This window comes from Alligator mississippiensis, chromosome 5 (assembly GCF_030867095.1).
Source record: "Alligator mississippiensis isolate rAllMis1 chromosome 5, rAllMis1, whole genome shotgun sequence".
Classification (NCBI taxonomy): Eukaryota; Metazoa; Chordata; order Crocodylia; family Alligatoridae; genus Alligator; species Alligator mississippiensis.
The window spans coordinates 146,871,485-146,895,293 of NC_081828.1; the positions used below are offsets into that span (position 1 = coordinate 146,871,485).

Genomic DNA, 23,809 nt, shown 5'->3' on the forward strand with positions numbered 1-23,809 from the left:
AAAAACATTAAACTGCTCAGATTTGTAGGGGGAAGAGATGCTCTAAGCTGGGAGTGTTAAACATACAGCCTAAGGGTTGATATGACATGCAGAGCGGCCACCTGCTGGACTACCAGTGGGCCACCAGAAGTTGGGGGTGTGGCCCCCCTTGGGGCCCAGGTGACATTGTGCTCAGTTACGGTGAGCAAGAGCTGACAGAACCCCATTTGCCCTCCAGCTGCTTTGACTCTCACCAGTGCTGTGGCACTGCCTCTCCAGCCCCTGCCACATGCCCAGTGCTGCTGCTGCCACTGTGGAAAAGGACATGTGGCAGGTCTGGCTATGGGACAGGGCATGCAGTAGGGGCTGCTGTGTGCCCTGTATCAGACCTGAAGATTCCACTGCTGTCACTTCTTCATGTGCTAGGTTAGATCCAGCCCTCAGGAAGCCCCATGGTCCAGAATTGGCCCAAGACACAAGAACAGTTTCGTACCCCTGCTCTGAACCTTAGAGACATGCAGCATATGTCAAAGACTAAAATGTACAGTAGATGTATATATGCATATGCTATCTCCTAAACTTTTTTGTTCTTTTAGATACAACAAAATTAGACAGCGATGAAGAGGATTCTGCCCCAGTCTTCACATCATCTTTTACCCCAAAACAAATGGAGAAATTTCCCAGTAAAACAGCAGCTGCTAAAAAGGGTATGTCACTGGCTGTGAGAGGCTAAATCCTACCTCAGACTTCCTGTGAGTTATATTGACTCAAGGATGAAACATTTGCTGGTTGCTCAAGCCCAGGAAAGGACTTCAGAATGAAACTACATGTATTCCTGCTAATCAGGTTCCTCAAATTGTCCTCAAACCCAGGCACCAAGTCGTATGTCAGCAGTGCAATAGACCAGTACATGTTGGGGACTGACTGGCTGGGCAGCAGGGATTTAATAGCAGCCTTCAATTACCTGAAGAGTGGTAACAAAGAGGATGGATCTAGAGTCTTCTCACTGGTGGCAAATAACAGAACAAGGAGCAATGGCCTTAAGTTGCAGCAAGTAAAGTTTAGGCTAGATATTAGGAAAAAGTTTCTCACTAAAGCACTGGCACAGGTTACCCAGAGGTTATGAAATCTCCATCCTTGGATGTTTTTAATACCTGGCTAGGCAAAGCCTTGACTGGGATGATATAGCTGAGCAGGGGCTTGGACTAGATGACCTCCTGAGGCCCCTTCCAACCCTAATTTTCTGTGATTCATTGTCGTCAGTTATGCTGACCTGGGAATGCAACCCCTGGAAAAGATGGGCGTGGGGGTCATCAAAAGGACAAGCATCAAGACCTCCCAGTCATGTAAGAATATGGAAGAGGCTCATATAGAGCCCAAATGCGCCTCCCTCTTTTAGTTTCTAGAAGGTCTGTACTGAGAGGTCAGCCACAGACTCTCAATAGACCAGAGTACTGGTGAGGCCATGCAGTTGAGTTGAAGCATAGGGTCCACAAGCGACATTTGTGGGTTTTATTTGGCAGAACTATATCTTTGACACCCTGCCCTATCCATAGAATGCCTCCCCAAGCTAACTTGATTTTCAAGGCACTGTGCTTTCCTCATTAATACCTTTCTCAGAAAAAAAATCTCCAGAAGATCTATACCAAAGCAACCAGTTTACATATTACTTTGTTTCCTTAAAAGTAGAAAAGGTTTGGAAAATATCTCAAAATCATTTGAGTTTTATGCTAAAGAATAATTTTTACCATGTATGTCTAAAATAATAGAAAAGGATCACTGAAAGAAATAGCTGCCAAAAATAAAGTTCTCTGAGTGTTTACCCTAGTATAGAAACTGTTCTAATCTACTCCTGTAACAACTTGTTAACTGTATTAGAGTACCTCTTGTATTACCTGAATCCAAGATCACCCCCTCAACAAATTTTAAATTATTTAAAATTTTGTTTGTATCAAAACTAATTATTCGAGGGTTGTCTTAAATTTGTCTGTCTCCCCACAAAATGCTGCAACAAAGAAGGAAGCAGTAGGGAGATGAGCAGCAGGGAAAGCTGCTGCTTACTGTATGCAGAGGCTCTGGCTCCATCTCTGGCCCAAGGTATGGAGCGCACAGTGGATCTGGGCCTGAAAACAGCAGCAGCTCTGGCCCAAATCAAAGTTGGAGCCAGAGTTAGAGATTCAGCAGTTCATGGTCTCTCCTGCCCCTACCTCCATGCTTCTCTGCTGCACAAACCAGCCTGGCCTCAGCCAAGCAGCAGTGGAAGTGGCAGCTCCATCTCCATCATGGCCCAGTACTCAAATCTAAAGACAAGACCCATGAGCTCCCCCCCACATGTTGCATGGGGAAAAAAAACCTTGTTTTGATTTGAATAAATACTGTAATTATTTAAGTCTTATGTATGTAGTATGCAAAGTCAGCATTACTGTCCTTAACTTAAACAGCAAAGCCATCTTCAGATGGACCCCCTAAACCTAAAAGATCTCCCAAGGGGAAGAAGATGGAGATCATAAATTCTGACTCGGATTCAGAATTTGGCATTCCAAAGAAGACTACAGCACCCAAAGGTGAGGATTTCAACAGATTGCAAATTTAATCACACAACACAAAAGCTCAAGCTTCAAAGCTTGTAGTTTTTGAATTTGGCTTCTACATCATATGGTACTGAGTTCCTTTTTTATGAATTAGCAGAAAAGCACTGTCCTAAAATTAGAGCTGAAAGCTGTTGTTTCACTAGCAAATCATCAGTCACATTTCTCTGTGATACAATTTAAAATCTTTGGTTTACTGCTTCTAGTGACAGACAATACGCTAAGCCTGTATTAAGTTTGGCTTTATGAAACAGGACATTTTTTTCCACTTTAGAGAGAGGCAGAGCACAGTGTCATCAGTATAGAGGTTTTTTGGTCAACAAGAAATCCAGCTTTTATTCTTCACTATAGTTGCAGTAGGATTTTGCAGTATATCTGCTCCTTCATCACTGAGGGCCCCAAAATAAGTGGATGCAATACAGAAAATCAAGTTGAATACTCACTGGTCCTCAAGATGAAGAGAGTGCTTCAGTAATGACAGACCAGGCTAAGTCCTTGAAATAGAACGTGGTTGTGTGTAACTAGTACTAGTGGTGAGGTCTTGTATTGCCTCGGAGATCCAGAAGCTTTTTATCTAGTTGAGCTGTGCATGCCCTGAGACCATGAAATGCAAGAGTGAGGCAATAGTTTTTGAGAATCTTAACCAAAAAATTTAAAACCTTAGAAACTCTGGAATAACAGAATCTTAGTGTTTTATATCCAATTTCTACAGGTAGATATATAACCGTGGTGTAGGTTTTAACCTTTTAGTCAAACTTTAAAAGACCTCTTAGCAATAGATGTGCTAATGCAGGGTTGCTCAACTCTCAATTTGTGGCAGAGTTGTGTCTGTTGGCCTGCAAGGTTCCCCGCTGGTCGGAAAATTTGGCTGCAAGGAATCAGCGGTAGTGTTAATTGCTGCTTCGCTGATGCCAAATCTCTGGACTTGCGGGGAGCCTAGCAGGCCGGATACCATTGTCCCATGGGTGTTGCAGAGTATGGCTGGAGCTAGGGCAGGGTGGCACAGTGCAGGGGCCAATCCAGGTGCTGACCCTGAAAACAGATCTGGCCTGCAGACCAGCCCCCTGTCACTCGTTCAGCTCATGAGGCTGCTAAGCACTGCTGTGCTAACATTGAACATAAACATATATTGTAATTAATCAGTACATTTTTCTCTCAACCAGGGAAAGGTAGAGGGGCAAAGAAAAGGAAAGCATCTGGTTCAGAAAATGAAGGTGACTACACCCCTGGCAAGAAAACACCCAAGTTGACACCAAGCAAGGTCAGTTTCAAATAGATTATTACTGCTGCATAAAGGAGGAGCAGATTTGGCTGCTTGGGATGGCTGTAGCTTTTTTATCGTTTTCCTTAAAGGAGCATGTTGATGCAACCTAGTTTGTTTCTATGGGAAGTGGCATTTAGGCAAGTCTGGGATGTAGATGTTAGAGAAACGTTCTTAAGCGCACTGCAGAATTGTTATGGCATTCTCCATTTCTTTTAAAGAAATCCAAGAAGGCCTCCTTTGATCCGGATTCTGATGCGGACATCTTCCAGTCTGAATTTGCCTCTGACTCTACCCCTAAGCCACGGACAGGTCGGGCTAGGAAAGAGGTGAAATACTTTGCAGAGTCTGATGAAGATGATGATTTTGATATGTTTAATTAAGTGCCCAAAGAGCACACACACATTTTCCAACAAATATCTTGTGTTGTCCTTTTGTCCCTTCTGTCGCAAACTTTTGTACATTTGACTTATTTTATGTGATGATGTAATTGATGGTTTTTATTATTGTGTGTAGGCATTTTAACATTTTGTTCTTACACCTACAGTTTTATGCTCTTTTTTACTCATTGAAATGTCATGTATTTGTCTGACTGGCTTGTAGAGATGTTCTAGACAGCTGTGCTAAAGCACATTTTAATTGTCATGGTTGCAAACTGCAAACCTGCTTTTTGAAATGAAGTTTAAACATTAAAAATGAAAATCTATCACTTTTGTGTGCTGGAAAACTTGGATTAGAACAATTGCTTTCTACACAGTTTTAAAATAAATATATTTTATTCTTTGCCAGGAGACTCCATGGAAAAAAGGTAAACAGTATATGAACATAGAAAGCATTGTTAAACAATCTCAATGTACAAACAGAGCCAGTGAAAGTACATCACAGATTTGCTAGAATATATAAAAAAAATCCACTAGTGCTTTAAATGAAACCTAAGAAACTGACACTTTTAATGTTAACCATTCTACCACAGTTTTCACTCTGCTTCATGGTGATTTAACAAGGTCAAAAAGGCAGATTCTTTTCCTGTGTTTCTGGAAGTCCTAGTTGTGGTACCAGGCACCCTACTCCTGGTATCAGAGTCTTAAGGAAATACACTGCACTCACCAGTTCAGAAGTAGTGAATGAGTCTGCAGGTAATCCCATGAAGTTTCCCTAATGGCTTGTGAACAAGTAAACAAAAACATGGTAACACTGAAAAGTGTTTCTGCCTTGGAGGCTATCTTTACTGTAAAAGCGTAGGGCTTTTTAAAAATGTGTAGATATGTCAACCAGGTAATAAACCTTGAAATTTAAAGTGACATAACAGTGGAACAAATGACATCTGAATAACTGAGCTGGCAGTTACACTGATACAGAAGTCCCTTCTGTTAGTGCAGTGAATTTTTGTATACATTTTTTTTAGCAAGAAAGGAGATGCAAACTGAGGGCATCAGAAAGTTCAATGATAAGTTTTCATACTAACTAAATCAGAATGTCTTTTTAAACTTTATCTGGACATGTACAGCAGTCCATTTTATAAGCTTGATGTCTTGATCATTTTATGTATGCAAGACAAAAGGAAAGCACCAAACATCCAGTATAGAAAGTAGAGCCATATATTTGTATGTACAAAGTCATCAGAAATGTAACCAGAATTTAAAGTTTGAGAACTGTCTTGTCACCATGCAATCTTGAATGTTTAGAAGCAAACAGAAGCTTAACTAGTTTCTTGTTGCATGAGATGGCTGATTTAGAGTTTCAAAAGTTTGTGTTTTTCTAGTTAAGAGTTTAAACAGCAAGGAGTATATATCGATACATATGAAAACTTCTTGGTCCTTGTTGAGTGTTATATATAAGTCTGGAAACTAAGCAGCAGTAAAAATGTTTTTCTTGCTTTTCATCCCTGTACATAAGGTATTAGAAATGTCTGAAGTAGCTGGAAATTGTCTTATTGCACCATTGGAGATTGACTGACATTGCTGTTATCCACTGAGCTAGGTGAGATGCTAGGACTGTGCTCTGCTGTGTTTCCACTTGAGCTTGGTGTCAGTGGTTCATGTCCCTCAGAGTTCTCCAACATTTCCTGAATGAGAGGAGGCATTGATCCAGGGATTTCCATTTTCAGTGTAATCACACGTTCTGCCCCTTTAAAAAACAAACAAACAAAAAGATGGAAGCCCCTTTTGGTTAGCACAGCTTGCATGATTTGTTCTTAACTTGGCATTGTCATCACTATGTACAAGAGCATTAAAACTGGATACTAAGAAATAAGAGTCTTCTGCTAACCTTTTGCATAAAAAATTATATAAACAAGCTTTCATAAATAATAGTACACAAAAGAGGAATTTTTCTATCATAAAAATATAGCAGCCAAAATTATTTGTCCCTAACAAAAGCAGTAGATCAATTCACTTAAGTTTGGAAAGCACTTAAGACAACAGCAGTAAATTAAGTTACAGGTAAACGGATCAACTAGAAGCAATTTATTTTTTACAGAAAGAACAGAAAACTACTTTCAACACCTTTTCAGAACTTATTTTTTAATTTTACAAAGAAGCTGGATTTAATTCAAGGAAAAGAAAATAAATATTCTGGTTTGTACTCTACTTAATCCACTGATTACATAGGAGACCACAAAACAGGGGGCAACACCTATGGCATATGGGCCAGATCTGGTCCACAGAGCCATTAAATCTGGCCTGTAGACTGGGGCTTTGGTGGCAAGGGACTTTACCTGAACTGCACCGCAGCTAGGCAGCAGAGAAACGGCTGCATAGCCAGGTCCTAGCACTGGTCTGCCTTGGGTCAGAGGTGGGTCATTCTGGCCCACCACCAGAAAACTTTGCTGACCCTTCATGTGGAACACTAAGGACAGAATTCTGCTTTAACAATCAAGTGTGGTTCAACTGTTTAATTTACACTGGTCTAAGTCAGCCCATGTAAAAGCAATTAGAAATTAGGAGTCTAATTCTGACTTCCACAAAAACTTATTTGTTCAAAGCTAAGGTATAATCAGTCTGATATTTTGTTGGAGTCGCCTTTTACAAATGACATTTTCAAACATTTTCACTACTTTGCTCCTAATGATGTTTATACCTACTAATCATAATTTTTGTCTTGTATCGGTTGTTTACTCCAGGGTTTTATAAACCCTACAACACTAATTCAACTTCTGTGTAAGGACCAGCCAGCCATAAGCTATCTGATGTTTTTGAATGTATGAAATACTACCAAGCGCAGCACAAGGAACATGCCAACTTAAAATCTTAATATACCATGAAATGGTAGGCTTAGAGCAGCACCCTTGGTTGGGATTTTAAAATAAGCCTAAGAGAGTTAAGGCCTCTCTTGAAAATTATTGTAGCAGTAATTTTGCCTGTTTTAGGAGTTTCTCAATCAGAGTAATAGTCCTTATCGCCTATTTTTTCACACACTTAAAAATCATTGTTTATCCCAGTACACTGGTTGTCAACTTTTTTAAACTCAAGGCATTCCTCAGAAGATTCCAGCTCTTAGGTTCCACTCATTTTTTGGACTATGGAAAAGTAGCTGCATTCTTCTGTGGCAAAGGTCTTGGAAAGGCCACAACTGATAAGGATATTTCCTGCAGCACACTTAAAATGATCTCACAGCATCCACGTTCTGCACTACCTCCTGTTCTGAGTATTCATAAGGGTAGCCTCAAATAGAATCAGTTAAAGTAATTGGGTCTCGAGGGCATTCTTTCTTGATCAGCCAAAACCACAGGCAGTAATTTTCATCGTTGCTGGTCTTAGGACTTTTCAGGTGCAGAAATAAAACTGGTGGGATTGCTGAGATTTATCATCAAGGTGGATCAGAAGCTCATTTGAAAGAACCTGCTGCATTGTGAATCAATTTTACTTCTACCTAACTTGCAATGAACTGTTGGCTTTAATTCAGGTCATTCAATTTTGTCTCCATCAAATTCTGGGAGAGTAGGTAAACTTCAGAATCTGAAGAAAGCATAGCCTCAAATTTCCTGAATTGGCTCCACTAACCAACAGGTGTATATGGCAAGACTATACCATGCAGAACTTCAAAGCTTAGCATGCTCAAAGAGGAAAAGTACCATTTTTTATCCAAGAGTGTCTCAGGAAAGAATGAATGCAAACACTCTAAAGCCATTTGTTCCCAGCTTCCGCTCCATATTGGACCTCAAAATAAAACTACTAGTGGATGGCAGAATATAAATTACTCTTAGCAAGGGAGGCTGTCAGATGTCCACTGACTTGCAGCAATCAGTCATCAGCAAAACTAATTTTCAGTGTTCAGAGCGGGACATAATTTCAGCCTTCTAATAAAGACAGACAGACACTAAACATTCAGTCACAAGGTGGTAAGAGCCATCTTTGTATTATCTACATAGAAAGATAATTTTACTCACACAGCAGTGTGTTAGAACTAAAAACATTTGTTTCTATTTTTGAAAAAGACATTACCCATCAAGACCAACTTCTGATCTTTCATGGCCATACAGCTATTTGGATAAACAGGTAGTGCTGTAAGATATCCCACTACATTCACCCTGATCTTGCTGTTCAAGAATCTGGATTTCAAAAAGGTAACTGAATAACTTCTATTCAGTAAAAGTGTGTGTAGGGGTGGGGGGGACTACATAAAAATGGCAAACAAGATGAAAGAAGAAAAAATTATGGTCCTGGTAAAGGAGAGGACCTCTGGACCTATTTCCTGATGCTTTTTCAACACCATAGAGTAGATTAGATTTATGTAATTAATCTAATGCATCTTCTGACAAGAGAGAACAGTCACCCACATTAATGGCCTTTGTTTAAAAGGTCATCATTTTTCAGATCTCGTGAAGTCTATTTTCTGCTTCATCTTCTTTAGTGACCAACTTTCCAAGTGAGTGTAAATAAAGGAAGGTGTCCTAACGAGCAGTCAGGGACAAAGAGGTGAGCACAGTAGTCATGAATCTTGATACAGAATCACCTAAAAGACTACTTTGGAAGTAACTAATATTCAAAAGTTCATCCATGAGTGGATGATCTTTATTTTGTTTTAAATATGAAATGGATATGGAAAGATGATTAATATTCATTTCTTCAAATGAATGACTTTTATAGCAGTACCCCAAAAGGTACCACCAGTTCTTTAGTATGATTTAGTTCTGGTACAAAGCATTAATGCAATTACATGTAATGCCTAAGAACAAGTTCTTCTTTCCATCTTAACATGCTCATTTAACTCTCAAGACACTGACATATTCCCAAGGGAGACATAACGGGTATAACAAGGAACCGGGATTGTGGAATTAAGACAGCCTGCCATGCCTGCTTCTGAGGTTCTGAGTGGTACCTTTATAGCCTTACATTGCTATGAGTTGCTTTTGTAGGTTTAGGTTGGTGGAAATATAATTGGATTACTTTATTTTATCTCTATGGCCAAATCACAAGCTTTAGTTTATTATTTTAAGCAGTTTTGAGGACACACTTGTTTTCACCTCCAGTTCTGGTATATTCCTTCCTTAACAATCATCTCTGAATTAATTGATAGGATGAACTCCCACCAAAATAGGTCCATGTTTTCTTTAATTTACAACATTTGAAAACAAATATTGTAAGGTGTTAGTTTTATTTCTTTTACTTTGACTATGAAATGTTTTAAGAGATGTTGTCAAATAGAAATTGAGAAAGAGGGGGAGAGAGAGAAGTACCTTCAGTCATGTATCCCAGGTGCTTTTACTTTTTACCCAGGAAAACAATAGAAGCCAAAGACTATGAAGTAGGTAGAACTAATATTAACCATTAAAAAGGCATGGGTCAGTGGTACAGTGGCATAGCTCGCTGAATTCATTTTATCTTTGTGAACTTAGAGTGTACACCTATTTCTATACTGCTGCATAATTGGTGCAACTCATTAAAGGCAGAGCAGTTACACCTATATCAAACTGCTGATAAAGCTATATCAAACAGGAGTATCAATTTCAGGTCTACACATTCAAAGCCTGATATATTTAAGAGGTGCCATGTGAAAACCAAAGCAGCGTGTTCACCCCTAGAGCTATCATACAGAGCAAGATGTTTCAGGATGCAAGAATGTGCTGCTGATTGTACAATACATATTTACAACCGGCTGGCAGATCCTCCTGCTACCTAAGTGCACCTGCTACAGAAGCCCACCCTCTCCTTAGCACTAAAGGCACGGATGGAAGAAGAGTTCAGCTACCATTAAGTACTGGCAAGAAGAGCATCTGTTTCATTTCTGCTTGAAAATATATTAAATCAGCATGCTCAACCCATTAAAAGCTTAGCTCTCAGACACTGTTGAGATGTGTTTTTCAAAGATGTAAAAAACAGGTTAGTTTGAATTATATGGACTAAAATTTCAGGAGTGTTTAGATCCAGGATGTTGGGAATTTTGCATGTGTTTTTTAATACAGCACCAAAAACTAGATATTTCTACTTGAAAGTGATCTGTGGTACTACATACAATTAGGCCATATTTTACTAGAAAAAAATGATTAATGAAAATTAGTTGAGGGTTTTTCTGCTCTTTAAATTACTGATAGTCAGTTTCATTTCTAACCCATCTAGGAACAAAACCAGATTTCAGTATCAATGGTGTGACGATATTAAATGAAGAATATGAAGAATGTAAGTGCTTATGTATAAGAGTGTCATAAAACATCAGGAGGATTAAACCAAGATTTCCGAACAAAGAAAAGCAAAGTGTTTGTTTGTTTGTTTGTTTGTTGTTCTTAAACATGCTGTAATCAAAGCCTACAAACCAGATATTTCCTCTTTCCTACGAACCTGACAGTGTATCAAGGACATAGCTTACCTTTTGCACTGATACTGCGAAGATCTGTGATTTTCATTAGGATCTTTGGAAACATGTGAGGCTTGTTGGGTCGTCTCTTTCGGATGTAAATTTTCAATGCTTCCAGCAACGGTTCTTGTAGTTTATCTACTTTTGCTGGTTCTTCAAGGTCCTGGCGGTCTGCAGAGGTAAATAAAAATTTTCCATTGATGTAAGTGTAGCATTTTTCTCAAACTGCCAGTCAAACAAGTTGCTCTGTGTTCTCAAAAACAAAGCTGTGACGTAACTCTGTGAACTTCCCTGTTTTTCTTCATTCCTCTGTGTAATGTGTCTGGAAGGGAAGGGGAGGGGAGGGAACTGTGGCAGGGAGCCAGAAGGCTCTTGCCCCTTTAAGAAGCTACTGCAGGCTTAGCTGGCTGTGGGGCCACAGCTGCATGAGCACAGGCTGGCCCTTGATTGACAGGGAAAACCCTGTGCACAGCTGGAGAAGGCAGGTGACCAAGAGGGGGTGTGGCTTCCAAGCATATAAACCCAGGGCCTGGGCCACAGCACGCAGTCTGGCTCTGCATGCTGAAGGGTGAGGAGCTCCTGAGGGAGATGCTTGCGAATGAATTAGCACGGGTTGGCAACCTGGACACGTACCAAAGCATGGCACACAAAGCCATTTTGCTCAGCACGCTATATCTGGCTCAGGCTCTGGGCAGCTGCCACCAGCCATAGAGCCTGGGCTGCTTGCAGCAGGTGACAGGGACACTGCAAGCCCTACTGTAAGCAGCCTGGGCTCTGTACCAGGCGCCAGTTGACCAGAGCCTGGGCCAGATGTTGGCAGGCAGCCACAAGCCTGGAAGCGGCTGCAATGGGGTCTGCAGTCCTGCCCTAGTTCATTCCCACAAGTACCTTGCGGACTACTGCATGGAAGGGGCCATGGTCGTGCTCCACCGCCAGGGGCTGCATACCCATGAAGCCTGGAATCCCCATGTAGGGCAGAGGTTTTGGGGGGGGGGAGGGGGAAGGTGGGGTATGTCCCCATCCCTGTCCTGCCAGGCCCAGATGCAAAGGATGGGGAGCTGTGTGTGTGCTCTTGACTCATGCAAGAGGGCTCTGACCCCCACTGCCCCCAATCTGTGTCTTCTGGGGATGAGACAGGGCAGCCCTCAGGCCTTTCCACGGGGCCAGGAAAGGTGCTTGTGGGCAAGGGCAGTGTCACAGGGCCAGCTGCCCTAAGCAGTCCCAAGGTGGCTCCTCTTCCTACACTCTAGCACCAGTGAGCCAATTCCCCCCAGCAGGCCAGTCCCCAGACCCTGCCCCTGGAGCTGGGCTGTTGCCACAGGATAGCATGGACCTCCACCATGTCACTTATCCCCATCACAGCCTGGCTAGGTCCAGCAGGTGTTTGTGCTATCCCTGTGCAAATTGCACATGTGGCCAGTGCCCAGTCTGCAGTGGGAAGGGGCCAGGCTCCTCTCCCCATGCCCTGTGCTCCATGCCCTGGCCCCTCCCCTGCCATGCTTCTGGAGGTATGCCTGCAGCCGCTGCCTGCCACAAGTGGGGTTGGGGCTCCAGACCCCAGTGCAGTGGCTTGCAGACTTGTGGCTGCTTGCAGCAGGCAGCCATAAGCCTGCAAATGCTGCGCTAGGGGCCATAGCTCCAACCCCATTCATTGCTGTCAGTGACTGCACGTGCACCTCAGGGCAGACGGTGGGGAAGGGGCCAGGGGTGCGCCACCAAGACAAGGATTGGGCCCCTCACAGCTCCCCTACTGTCCGCTGCTGGCACGCTAACATCTTCAAAGTCCACGTTGCTGGATTTTTTGGCACTTGGCCCAAAAATGTTGCCAACCCCTAAACTAGCAGGCACTTCGGCTGTTCCCTGGAGTTGCACAGAGAGAACTAAGGGAAACTGACGGCCCAGTAGTGAGGTAATGACTGAGAGCTAGGTATATTCCTTTATGAAGCAGGAGCTTTTGTTTATGTTGTGAATTAAGCTTTAGACCGGAAGACTAAGTTGTGGCTATGGGGAGGGTGCAGGGGGGGAGGTCTACAGGCTATGGAGGGATGCCTGGTAGGGCACTCGACATTAGGCAGCCTAGCTGGGGTCATGGACCAGAAGGCTAAGGGCTTCAGTGGCAAGCAGCCTTGCCCCAGGGCAAGGGACGGCATGGGCCAGAGGCCCAGAGAACAGGCAAGGCTGAGGCCACAAAAGCTGGGCCCGAATTGGTGGGCCAGGGGTGGAGGCCAGCAGCCAGAAAAAATGGAGGCTAAAGCCAGGAGGACTGAGGCCTCTGCAAGGGATGGAATGGTATACAGAGGTATGAAACATGGGTGTAGCTTTAGGGGTGGAAGGAGGCCACAAACTTAGCCCTTAAGGAGAGTAGGACAAAAGGAACTGGCATGGAGACAGGAAGAGAGAGCACCTTAGGCTCACCAGCCTCTGGGCAGCCTGTCTTCATCAGGTTTTACAATAAGACATGGCAGGTAAGAAATCAGGATGGCATCTTGGGAGGCAATGACAAGAGCCAGGCAGGGTTGAGGTGACCACTAGGGGCATTACGGCAACTCCTGGAACCTCACCTGTTATGCTTCTTCATACACTCTCTAAGTGATGTGTTTCTCAATGTTTACCCTGCTGCTCAGTGGGTGCATCTACACGCTCATTCATGCACCTTAGATACTGCGCATTTAGCTTAGTACTCACTTAAAGTACTAACTAAATGCTCAGTACCTAGAGTTACTATGCATTAGTGCCGGCGCACAGTTATTTAGTGATGCTTACTGCACATTAGCCTAATAACACTGTGCAGCAGGTTATTAGCACAGTTTGTGCTGTGATGTGCTTAGTAAGTAAGCGTCTAATATAGATGTGCCCAGTTACTTGGAAAGATTGCAAATTGGGCAATGCAGAACAAAACAAATGACTACATCCTTGCTTTCTGCCCCTTTCCCCCCAAAGGAAAAGTGTTATGCTAAATCAGCATTTCAAAATTAATTTTGGATGTTTATTTTTATAATAATAAAGGTTACTCAGCTAAGTTAAAAAAAGCCCTATTTGGTTTTCTTCACGTGGTCCAAAAGCAAATTCTTCCACATATCAGAAGGTGGCAGCACTAGCCTGAACTACAGCAGGTGTCATCCATAGAATATTATAGATGTGCCACTAACACCTCAGATTAATAATAAGGCCTCCGGTCTCAACAATTTTTACTGTCTGTTGCTACATGTTGCACCTAAAAGTATTCTGTCCAAATTCATGCTATACAATTGCACTTCAGTCTCAGAAACTTTTACCATCTATTGCTACAGGTAACACTTAAAATTATTATACCTGAAAGAGACAGAGGAAAAATGCTAGTTAGTGTGTTTATTCTCTACGGTTGAGGCACTTAGTATATATGTTTCATTTAATAGTTTTTATTTAGTCATTCAGTTTCTCTGGCCTCTGTCAGAGTTTGTAAAGCAAAAGGGGAAAGGAAAGAAAAAAAAAAGATAAGAAAACAGTAAAAATTGGCAGTGGGATTTGGGGGCAGGCATTGAATCCAAAAACTATTTGAAATTCTCTAGTTCTTAAATTCTCAGTGTCCCTTTCCACTTGTCAAAGCCACACCCAAGAAATGATATTGTCTTTAGTACTGTACATATTTCAGAATAAAATTATTCAGTAATGATTAGAGTTTTTGTAAAAGAGGATATTTCTTGTGCTCTCTGTGTGAATGTTTATATGTCTGTGTCTTTTATTCACAGACAACAACTGGATATAAAAGTGGTTTTAAAGAAGCCAGTGTACAAAAGAAATGGTTAACCTTTTCTGGACCCGTCCCACCACACACAACTTTTACGAAAACCAAAAAAAACCCAGCGGGATAGGTCTTTCTGTCCTTTTATCTGGCAAAAACCCAGACTTCTGACTGATTTGAGAGGCAGTTATCTTGAGGAAGGACTATAAAACTTAGTCCAATTTAAACAAGCCCAAAATAAAAACTGCTTTAATAATTCCTCTATAATACAGCAGGGGGAAGCAAAGCAATGTAGGAATATTAAGTAGATATCTTAATATTTATTCTTTTAAAACATGTCAAAATTCATGCTGTACAATACCTCCACAGATTAAGCAGATGGCACTAAGTAGGCCTGTTTCTGTGTCATCCATTTCCAAAGGCAGGAGCTGATTGGCAAATGTGAACACAAGGTCAGTTAATGGACCAAATCCAGCATTGTGCATCTGAGTTCGGTTTAGGGTAAGGCCATCAGAAAATGTCATCGTGTCCTGCTCTGGGGTGTATCTTGTGCAAATTCTAAGGATCTGTGGAGGAAAAAGAACAACATTTGAAGTATTCAGTCTATAAAAGGTTTGTCAAGAAGAGTAATAACTTTTGTGACATAACAAACTGCTGACGAAGCTATAGTATACATCCTTTGTTCCAAAATACTTATTTCATAAGCTTAAGTGTTTTGCATTATCAGTAACTTTCATTATGACAAACAATACAGATACACGGTCAAAATTCCCAATTTTCCCTCTGGCTAGTTCCTATTTAAGAAATGCAGTATTTGTGCATGTCTCAACTGTATGTTTTAAATAGTGGCTGATACCAGCCTATATAAGTGCCCTTACACTGTCGCTTTGGCCCTTACCAGACTATCATGGGCCTACTACCAGCAAAGCCATACCCAAACCTTTGGTTTCTGCCTTTTATTGACTTTTTGTGTCCATTGTGAAGAATGGTGCTACTCCTCAAAAATCTCTACAAAATATGAAGAATAAAAAAACCCATCTCTTCTTGGCCTGTCTCATATGGGCATCTGAGAGTTGAGGATTTAGGAGGAAGCTGGGAAGGCAAGGAGGGAAAGGAGAAAAGGTAACAGACCCTCGTGGAACTGCGGGGAACAGGCAGACTTGAGAGCAGCAGGGCTACTTTTACCACCTGCCCACAGTTGGCTATTCAGGAACCAGCAGATCCAATATGTCGAAGGTTGCGATGGGGTTGATGGGGTAAGTAAAACAACAAAGGCAAGAGCCCAATTGCTATTTTTAGAATAAACACAGACTACTTCCATCACAACCAAATACACCAATAAGAGGCCTTCATCCACTGTCACAGTCCTGACTAGTTGCCTTAGATTGCTGCTCTTCCTGAGAGACTGTTGGGCCTGGTGGCTGGTGAGGGGTCATGCAGTGCAGAAATGCTAGTTCTGGTGAAGTGTAAAAGCAGTTTTCACATCTAACAAGTACTGTCTTCTCCAATGGGATGTTGGGCTGTCATCACAAAACAACCTGGGTTAGGGCAGTTGTTTAATTCATTTAAATGAAAAACATGCTCTCTTTTGATCAAGGGGTTTTTGTATTCTGTTAGTTTAAAATTAATTATGTGATGATGCTTGACTACAGATACATTCAACAATTCAAACCTGTCCCTGCTCCCCTTTCACATCACTAGGATTCTTGCCATTGGGGTTAGAGAGAGGCAAGGATCTGGACCCATTGCTACCTCTCATTTTCCTCTCATGATGTAATCAGACACCCGCTTAGTGCCTGAAGTCATTCCTCTTCTTCCCCCTGTGTCTTCAGTCTGCCTTGACTCTTCCTGATTTTGAGAGCACCTCAGCTGGTGCTGTTCTGGAGTTGATTTATGGATCTCTTTCCAACTGGTTGTATTTGCTATCTCTGAACTTTGGTGCTTTTCCTTTGCCAGAAGTTTGCCTCTGTGCTTGTTACTGACTTTGATCCCCCACGTGGCAGCATGCAGCACTGCCAACAGTCTGTAGCACTGGCCCAACTTTTTCTTCCCTTATGTTATCTGAGTGTCATAACCGCCTCACCAGCCAATCACCATTCAGAACTCATCAAGGTTTGGAAGTTTTCTTACTTTGCCCTGTCTAACAATCAGAATGCTAGCAATCCTGATTGGTTGGTGAAGAGGGGCATTTTCCTGCTCTTGGTAGTATTGTTCTTTACAAAATGAGGCAGTATGGTTTCAGTGATGACTAAAGCCAACCATGACTGACCCTTGGAAAGTAGACCAGTCTGCTGGAGGATGGGGCTTCATGTCTTTAAAAATGAAGACATGGGGGGAAAAAAATGAATGCATCTGTAAAACATCTGGAATGCTCTGCATTTGACTGGTAAATGCTGCCAGGGGAACACACCGGTATTACACTGTACTCACAGTCGAGGTGTGGGTGCCAGGTATTTCATGAGACAGAGCTCATACTTTGCAAGACAAAACCACCTATACAGAGATTCCTTCAGCCATGCATACGGCTATGCGGCTGCTGAGCTGCTACTGAACAAAGTTGTACGGTTCAGTGTAAAAGTGGTACTACCCATTATTATTCAGGTGACATGTCCTGAAACATATTTTCGACAATTTCACAATCCCACCCCCTTTAAAACTGAAAAGAAATCAGACAAAGGCAGTTGTTTAGTTGGCTAAGATCAGCCATATACTTTGTCTTCATAATGCTACCTTATTAGGGCTTGACGCTGTTTATTTCCTGTACAGCCAGCTTGCTTTGTTTTAAAGCCTCAACAGAAAAGATTTACACAAATATAACTCAGCACAGAGAGAGTCTTAATTATTTCTATAGCTACAGAGGCTCTTACTCAGAGGCTCTCACATACTTGGCAGCTGACCAATCTGCAGCTGGTACTTTTACTTTCATCCCAGCCTGGCAACAAGGTTCCAAATGAGTGAGGAGGAGACTCAGGAAGAAATTACATTTAAGGGGCCTATAGAGAAATTGTCCTCTGTTTTTAAATCACCTACTAAAAGACTTATGCCACTGTCTTTCCACATAAGGCCCTTCCCTCTATATTCCAGGTTAATAATGGTCTCATCCCATGCATGGGGTTAATATGTCCAAGTACAAAGACTTAAATGGGTCAGAGAAATTTTTCTTTGCATTAAAACGTAATCTTAACATTCCCTTTTATTTAATGACCAAGAGAGGGGAAGTAAATACAACTATGTGGAAGAACAGAAGTAAGTCTGATTCATTCATGCCACTCCAAGCACTCCTCTGGCCATAGGCCACCCCGCTTATGCATCTGCTAATCTATCAGCATTGTTAAGATATTGTTAACCGTGAACTTACTCCATTCTATATTTCAGAGTTAGGAGCAGACATTAACAGACTACAACATTATATTGTCTATAGATAAAATACAAGAATAAAACAAGCTTTGCCAAACTTATACCATGTGCTGCAAGGAACCTGGCAACATTAAAGGATTCCTTTTCTTAAATCATCTTGAAATGACATTTTAAAAAAGATTATAAAATGACCTGCAGAAATAGCATCCAGCGGTTTCCCCAGGGCTGTCCTTCCCTCTTCCTTGGTGCTTACAAGGAAAGCAGGGGCTGCCACTGTATTTTGTAGGGAGCCCAATGCCATCAGCCTGCTCTAGGACCCCTGAAGCTTGGCTTTCTCTCTTCTGCAATATGCTGGAATCTGATGGAGCAACCAGTTCTTCTGTCTTCCAAATTCCCCTATGTAATCCCACAATAGCTTGCTACTGAGCTAGGAGACAGGCCATTTCAAACATTTTTTTAACAGTATGCTGCTTGTGTCCTTCACACAGACATGTAAAACATTGCACATTAATTAATCATTGCTAAGCTCTTTTTCAGGCTAACTCCCAGTGCCCCAGTGAAGTCCATATCAACTTCATGTTCACTGCAGAACATGTGGGGAATGTCAGTCCTTTTAAACGGAGAAAGATAGATTTCTTATTTTGAGCTGAACCACTGTCTAGAAAACATCCTCTTCACATCTTTAATATTGTTTAGATTTTGGAAGACAGCCAAGTATTTTAGTTGTCACACTGCAGTAAAATGCCACCAGCAGGCAAAAATAAGGGTTTTATCCATGATTAAAGCATCCTTTGTTTTAAAGAATATTTTTTATCTTCAAATATCTGGAAGCCTCATGAGACAATTACAGATAGCAGAAAACATGTGCTACACAAAAGGAAAAAACATCCAGAAAGCTCCATCTACAACATATCGCTGCAGCAAAATTGTTTCCACTTTCAAACAGAGGTTTAAAGGCAGCCTCAACTTTCAGAAACAGTTCCCACTGTTCAACTAGTTTGGTAGGTATGCAAGTTTCCCGAAAACAGAAGCCACAGCAGGTGCTTTTCCTAAAAATGCATGTTCACCCAACTGCTGGTTTGTATTTATTATTTTGCACATGCCTTTCTATGGTTACTGCATGGGGTTTGACAACCCCAAAAAGAAGAATGATGATTTTGGGGATCAGCGCTGGGAAATTATTACTCCTTGTACCATAGAAATGAAAATGGAGTTAGCATTGCTTCACACCCATGGACAACAATAGACAGAACTACGGAATAGCCGCAGTCTCACCACGGTTAAATTTGTGAGCAAAAGAGCTGACTAACCAACCAAACTTCCCTCCATGAACGCTGCCAGAATTAAACCAATTTGCCTGGATTTGTGTGTGCGTGACCCTGTTTGTTTATGGATGAGCAGTTGAACCATTCAGATAGAAATGATAAAAATCAGGCCCAGTCACTTCTACAAAGATTTATTTTAGTAACATTTTATGATTAAAATTATTGGTTTTGGTTTGGCACTATTTACATCAACCTCAATGAGAACTGGTGCCTTTAATTCTCGTAAAGCCTACTGTTTGGAAAAGAGAGACTGCAGTAAATAATAATTCCTCACCCTACCTAATGGAGTTTATGAAGTTCCTTACCGTAGTCCACCTGGCGTGTGGTAGCTAAATTACAGACACAACACACACAGTCTGAAGGATCCCAGGGTGTAATCATGTTAGCAGAATTGGACTTAACGCAATCTACTAAGACTATTTTCATCTAAAAGTATTTGGACCCTCTCTGCTACGACTACAACCAGGCTGTAAGGTGGTGCTCAAGAAGTGGGAGGAGGTCCTTGGAGGTAGGAGGACCTTGAATGGATGCAGCAAAGAAGAACATCAAAGCAACGCTGGAGCTCCTGTCCTTCTTGGTCCACTCAAGACAGAAGTAGCATCCACAATGGATTGGGGAACCCCTTTTCTCTGCCATACCCCAAAATGGGAGAAGTGGGGTAGTGGCAGGAGACTGGAAAGGAAGAACGTCCTAGGCTAGGCTGTCTGAGAGTCCCAACACATACAAAGGAAGACAGCAGCACGACAGCACAGCCCATCCCTTCTAATCATCTCCGTCTGGTTGGTCACTCAATAAGTGCCACAAAGCAGGCTCTGTCTCTCTGCTTTCCTCTCTGCACCATTTGGGCAAGACTGGTCCCATCATACCCTGCTACTTGGAAGAAAGGAAGAACCAGAGAGCTTAGGGCAGGTTGTTTTGAAAGGGGATGATCCCGAGTCAGTCCAGCTGCCAGTGCAGAGAGGAGAAAAAACTAGCCAATCACTCCCAGAGTGGGGACGCTTCCAGCAGAAACCCAGGAGTACACCTAGCAGGAAACTTTCCTGTGGACCAGAGTTTTGTCAGCAGATTTATGGAACCTGAAATGGTTCATGCAAAACAGCCTGGGTTTAAGCAGCCTTTGCTTGTTTGGTGACTAGGTTAGTTTTCTTTCAAAACTCGAGTTTTCCTTACTAAAATGAAGGTAAACGCCAGCTGTGAAAAAATATGATCCCACTCCATGTCCGTATTAGACAAGTAACAGCAGACGCCGTTTGCTGCATTCCCAGAGCAGGAACAAAAGTAGAGACAGAGAAAGGAACTGACACGTCAGGCATGCCCTTGAGCTGCCCTCTGCATGCACTACACTGCTCCCTCAGACAAGCAATGCAGCTCCTCCTCCTTCCTCCCTCCACAATAACTACAGCCATTTTTAATATGAAAAGGAAACAACAAAATAAATAGGGGTGACAGTGCCTGGAGTGAATGAGCAGTATATATGGGAACAATGTGGTGCAATGCACAGGTAGCAAACGTGCTCAATAGGCATACAGCACATATATTTGCATGTGATGTGCATATAGCACACGCAGAAGGCTGTCTGCCTTCCGAGTGCTGCAGAAGAGCTTGTATAAATGCAGTGTATACGCACAAGTGTACAGCAAACCCAATATGCCTATTATTACGGATCACGTGGTGTGGTGTATGCATAGTCTGGGCATTTGCACAGGTTGTGTATATACAGTAGTGGAGCTGAGCCAAGCCCGCTCGACTCCACACTCCACAAAGCAGGCTCTGTCTCTCTGCTTTCCCCTCTGCACCATTTGGAAAGGACTGGTCCCATCATACCCTGCTACTTGGAAGAACGGAAGAACCAGAGAGCTTAGTGCAGGTTGCTTTGAAAGGGGATACGACCCACAGTAGTGTGGAGCCAAACCCGCAACGCCATGCACCGCCTCGGGAAGCACATTGGCTGTGCCTGGACCTGGACCAAGGAGTGCCGGGAGCTGGAAGTCTCCCTGCAACCAGCCCCGCATGCCAACCGTGTCACCGTGATGCCCTGCATGAGGACCTTCCTGGTTCCTGAAGGACACCATCCAAAACAAGTACGCCAGCGACCTGAGGGCCAAACCCGACCAAGGTAAGGTCTTTGATGTCACCTTGAAGTGGGACTCCAGCAACCACTTCATGCCCAGCGGGAGCTTTACATGCTTCACAGATCAGTGCTTCCTCCACTGCACCCGCCACAACTGCCTACCTCTGAACGCGGCTGTCTGCTTCGGCCACTGGGACAAGAGGTGCCAACGGTGCAGTACACGGTAGAGATCCTCCCTCACGTGTTGTGCAGCTGCAGACAACGCTATCCAGGACCGCCTGGTGAGGGCCATCCCAGCCGCAGTGGGGGAGATCTCCATGAACTGCATCGTCCCGGGTTGTAAGAGCCAGATGCAACCCGACATCGTGATCACCAACAAAAAGGCCAAGAAGGCCGTGACCATGGGTGTGACCATCCCCTTTGAGAACCGGCACCAAGCCTTCACCAATGCCTGGGCTCGCAAGGGGGACGAAGTATGCCCCGCTGGCCGACATCCTGAGGGGCCGCAGCTATGATGTGACGGTCGATGCACTCATTGTGGGAATGCTTGGAGCTTGGGACCCCAGTAACAAGAGTGTCCTGCGTACCTGCTGCTTCTCCCACCGCTACGCCAAGCTGATGCACTGCCTCATGGTGTCCAACACCATCTGCTGGTCCCATGACATCTACGTGGAGCACATCACAGGCCACTGCCAGTACTCTGACCCCATCAGACGGATCACCACCAGACTGGACCCAGAGGGGACCACCTGAACCCTGCTCTGCACCAGATGGACTTCACTTAGAGAAGATTCTTCAGCAATGGACCACCCTGCTCCACCTGAAGAGGACCCCCGCGATGAGACTCTATATGGACTGAGACACTTTCTTCAACCTACTTCCTCCACCATTGTGGACCATTGTACGGGTTTGTGTGCATCTATCTTCTTTCTCTCTCTGTGTCGCAAACCCCCTCCCTCCCCTCCCCCTCCCCCCACCCCTGGGCTTAGTTGGCTAACATTGTATTTTCTGTAACCTAGTTGTGTTCCCCTCCTCGCCCCCATCCCTCTAATGTTAGTCTCTCACTCTGGCGATTTGTATTTCCCTACTGGCTTTGTTATCTTTTTGGATTCACAATCCTAAACATCTACTAATAAAATTCATTCTGTGTGCAACTGCAAAAGAAAATAAGGCATCTGAAATGAACACTTAAAAATAGGAGGAAAACAACCATAGATTATCAACACATTTCTATTTTACTTCCACATGTATGCAGGTTTAATATGTTGGGCATTTTGCAGACACTGAGGCCGCATCTACACAAGACACTACTGTACAGTGGTGTTGGGCACAAACTGTGACACAATGCGACTGTGCAGTAGTAACGAGCTACTGCATAGTAGTGTCAGAAAAAACACCGTGTGGGGACACTACTGCACAGTTACTGTGCAGTCATACTGTGCAGTAACAACTGTGCAGTCTGCTGCTCATGTAGATACAGCCTGCATGTTGTGCACACTGTGGCTGGTAACAGTGTTATCCTTTCTTTTGAAACAGTGCAAAAACAGTTACATAAACAGGGAAAAAACGTTACATGAAACAGCTGGGACTACTACTTGTAACAGCTTCTCCATGCTCAGTTTGCCTTTTAGTGAAGAAGAGAGGGAAGGAGAGGTGAGCAGATTGCTCCAAAGGACATGGTTCGAGATAACCTTTCCAAGCATGGCCTGAAGGCTCCATATGTCCTGAAGCTTGTGAATGGAAAGCTTCCTTGTGTGGTACATCACTGCTTCAAGTGCTGAAACTTTCTATGTACTTACATAGTTAAAAGTAATTTATTTCACTATTTCCAAGTTAAAAACACGTATGACTTTGTACTGTCTAGCCAGGAATATTTTACCCAGCCATTTGATTCAAGGCAGGGGTCATATGAAAGCATAAGATAAAATAAGGGCTAGAATTCCTTATTTAGGTGGGGTTCTGAGACTTTTAGACCCTAAGACTTTCTTTAAAGTTTGGTAGGCTGTTAACTTACAGAACATGTGTAACTAGCCAAGTCATTAGGAACCCATATGACATAGAGGTACAAGCCTCTGCTCCTCAGTGGCGAGGAAGGGTTACATTTTTATCTTAAACACTCAGAATTACAAAACCATTTTGTCTGACAGCTACTGAGGATTCCTAGAAAATGAGAGGTTTCTGAAAAGCTCTGGTTGTGGGGTGTATAGTTAAGTTACAGAAACTCTCTCTGTACCTTCTTTTCCAGCAACCTGTTTGTTACTTAGAGCTCACAGCTGTAAATCAATTCTCTTCCCCTATCTCAGGCAGAATATGCTTGAGACAATGTCATGCTTTATAAATTACTGTATGCCTCCTGGTGTAAGAGGAACTTAACTTTGTCTTATCATAACAGTGTTAACAACGACAGGCATGCAATTGGTAATAAATGGCGCTGTCTTGTGGAAAGACCACACACAATAATAATGAGACACTCCAGTATGAATGAAAGCCTGTAAGCAAGGGGACAATGAGAGGTGAATCTTGGGAACTACAGGGCAACCTCCACTTTACCTTTTTTATGGGCCAGAGAATAATCTCTCTCCCCCTCTGTCTCTGTTTCTCCTATATATCAATGTCACCCATAAGAGATCTTTCAAAACAGCTTTTGACAAAACAAGAAGAAAAGGTCAGTGCAGTTAATATTCGCCTCAATATGATTTTGTTTGAAGTGGTGCA

General features: G+C 42.8%; 2 protein-coding genes and 1 long non-coding RNA gene across 10 annotated transcripts in view; 2 read left to right on the forward strand and 1 right to left on the reverse strand.

Annotated features, from left to right (window-relative positions):
• The window catches only part of TOP2B (DNA topoisomerase II beta), an 88,441-nt gene extending 83,907 nt beyond the window's left edge, over positions 1-4,534 (forward strand). For all 4 annotated transcript variants that reach the window (XM_059728847.1, XM_014603108.3, XM_006264280.4 and 1 more), the window contains 4 exons: positions 576-686; positions 2,421-2,543; positions 3,731-3,828; positions 4,050-4,534. In XM_059728847.1, the coding sequence (XP_059584830.1) occupies positions 576-686; positions 2,421-2,543; positions 3,731-3,828; positions 4,050-4,211 (494 nt within the window). In that variant the 3' untranslated portion in view covers positions 4,212-4,534. The remainder of the gene's footprint in view (positions 1-575; positions 687-2,420; positions 2,544-3,730; positions 3,829-4,049) is intronic.
• A 51-nt stretch (positions 4,535-4,585) lies between these two features.
• RARB (retinoic acid receptor beta) overlaps positions 4,586-23,809 on the reverse strand; it is a 528,277-nt gene continuing 509,053 nt past the window's right edge. For all 5 annotated transcript variants that reach the window (XM_059728848.1, XM_014603110.3, XM_006264282.4 and 2 more), the window contains 3 exons: positions 14,703-14,907; positions 10,633-10,791; positions 4,586-5,955 (listed from right to left, as the gene is read on the reverse strand). In XM_059728848.1, the coding sequence (XP_059584831.1) occupies positions 5,759-5,955; positions 10,633-10,791; positions 14,703-14,907 (561 nt within the window). In that variant the 3' untranslated portion in view covers positions 4,586-5,758. The remainder of the gene's footprint in view (positions 5,956-10,632; positions 10,792-14,702; positions 14,908-23,809) is intronic.
• Positions 5,953-10,821, forward strand: LOC132250902 (uncharacterized). The gene is made up of 2 exons (XR_009462590.1): positions 5,953-8,392; positions 10,386-10,821. It is a non-coding gene; the product is annotated as an uncharacterized LOC132250902 (long non-coding RNA).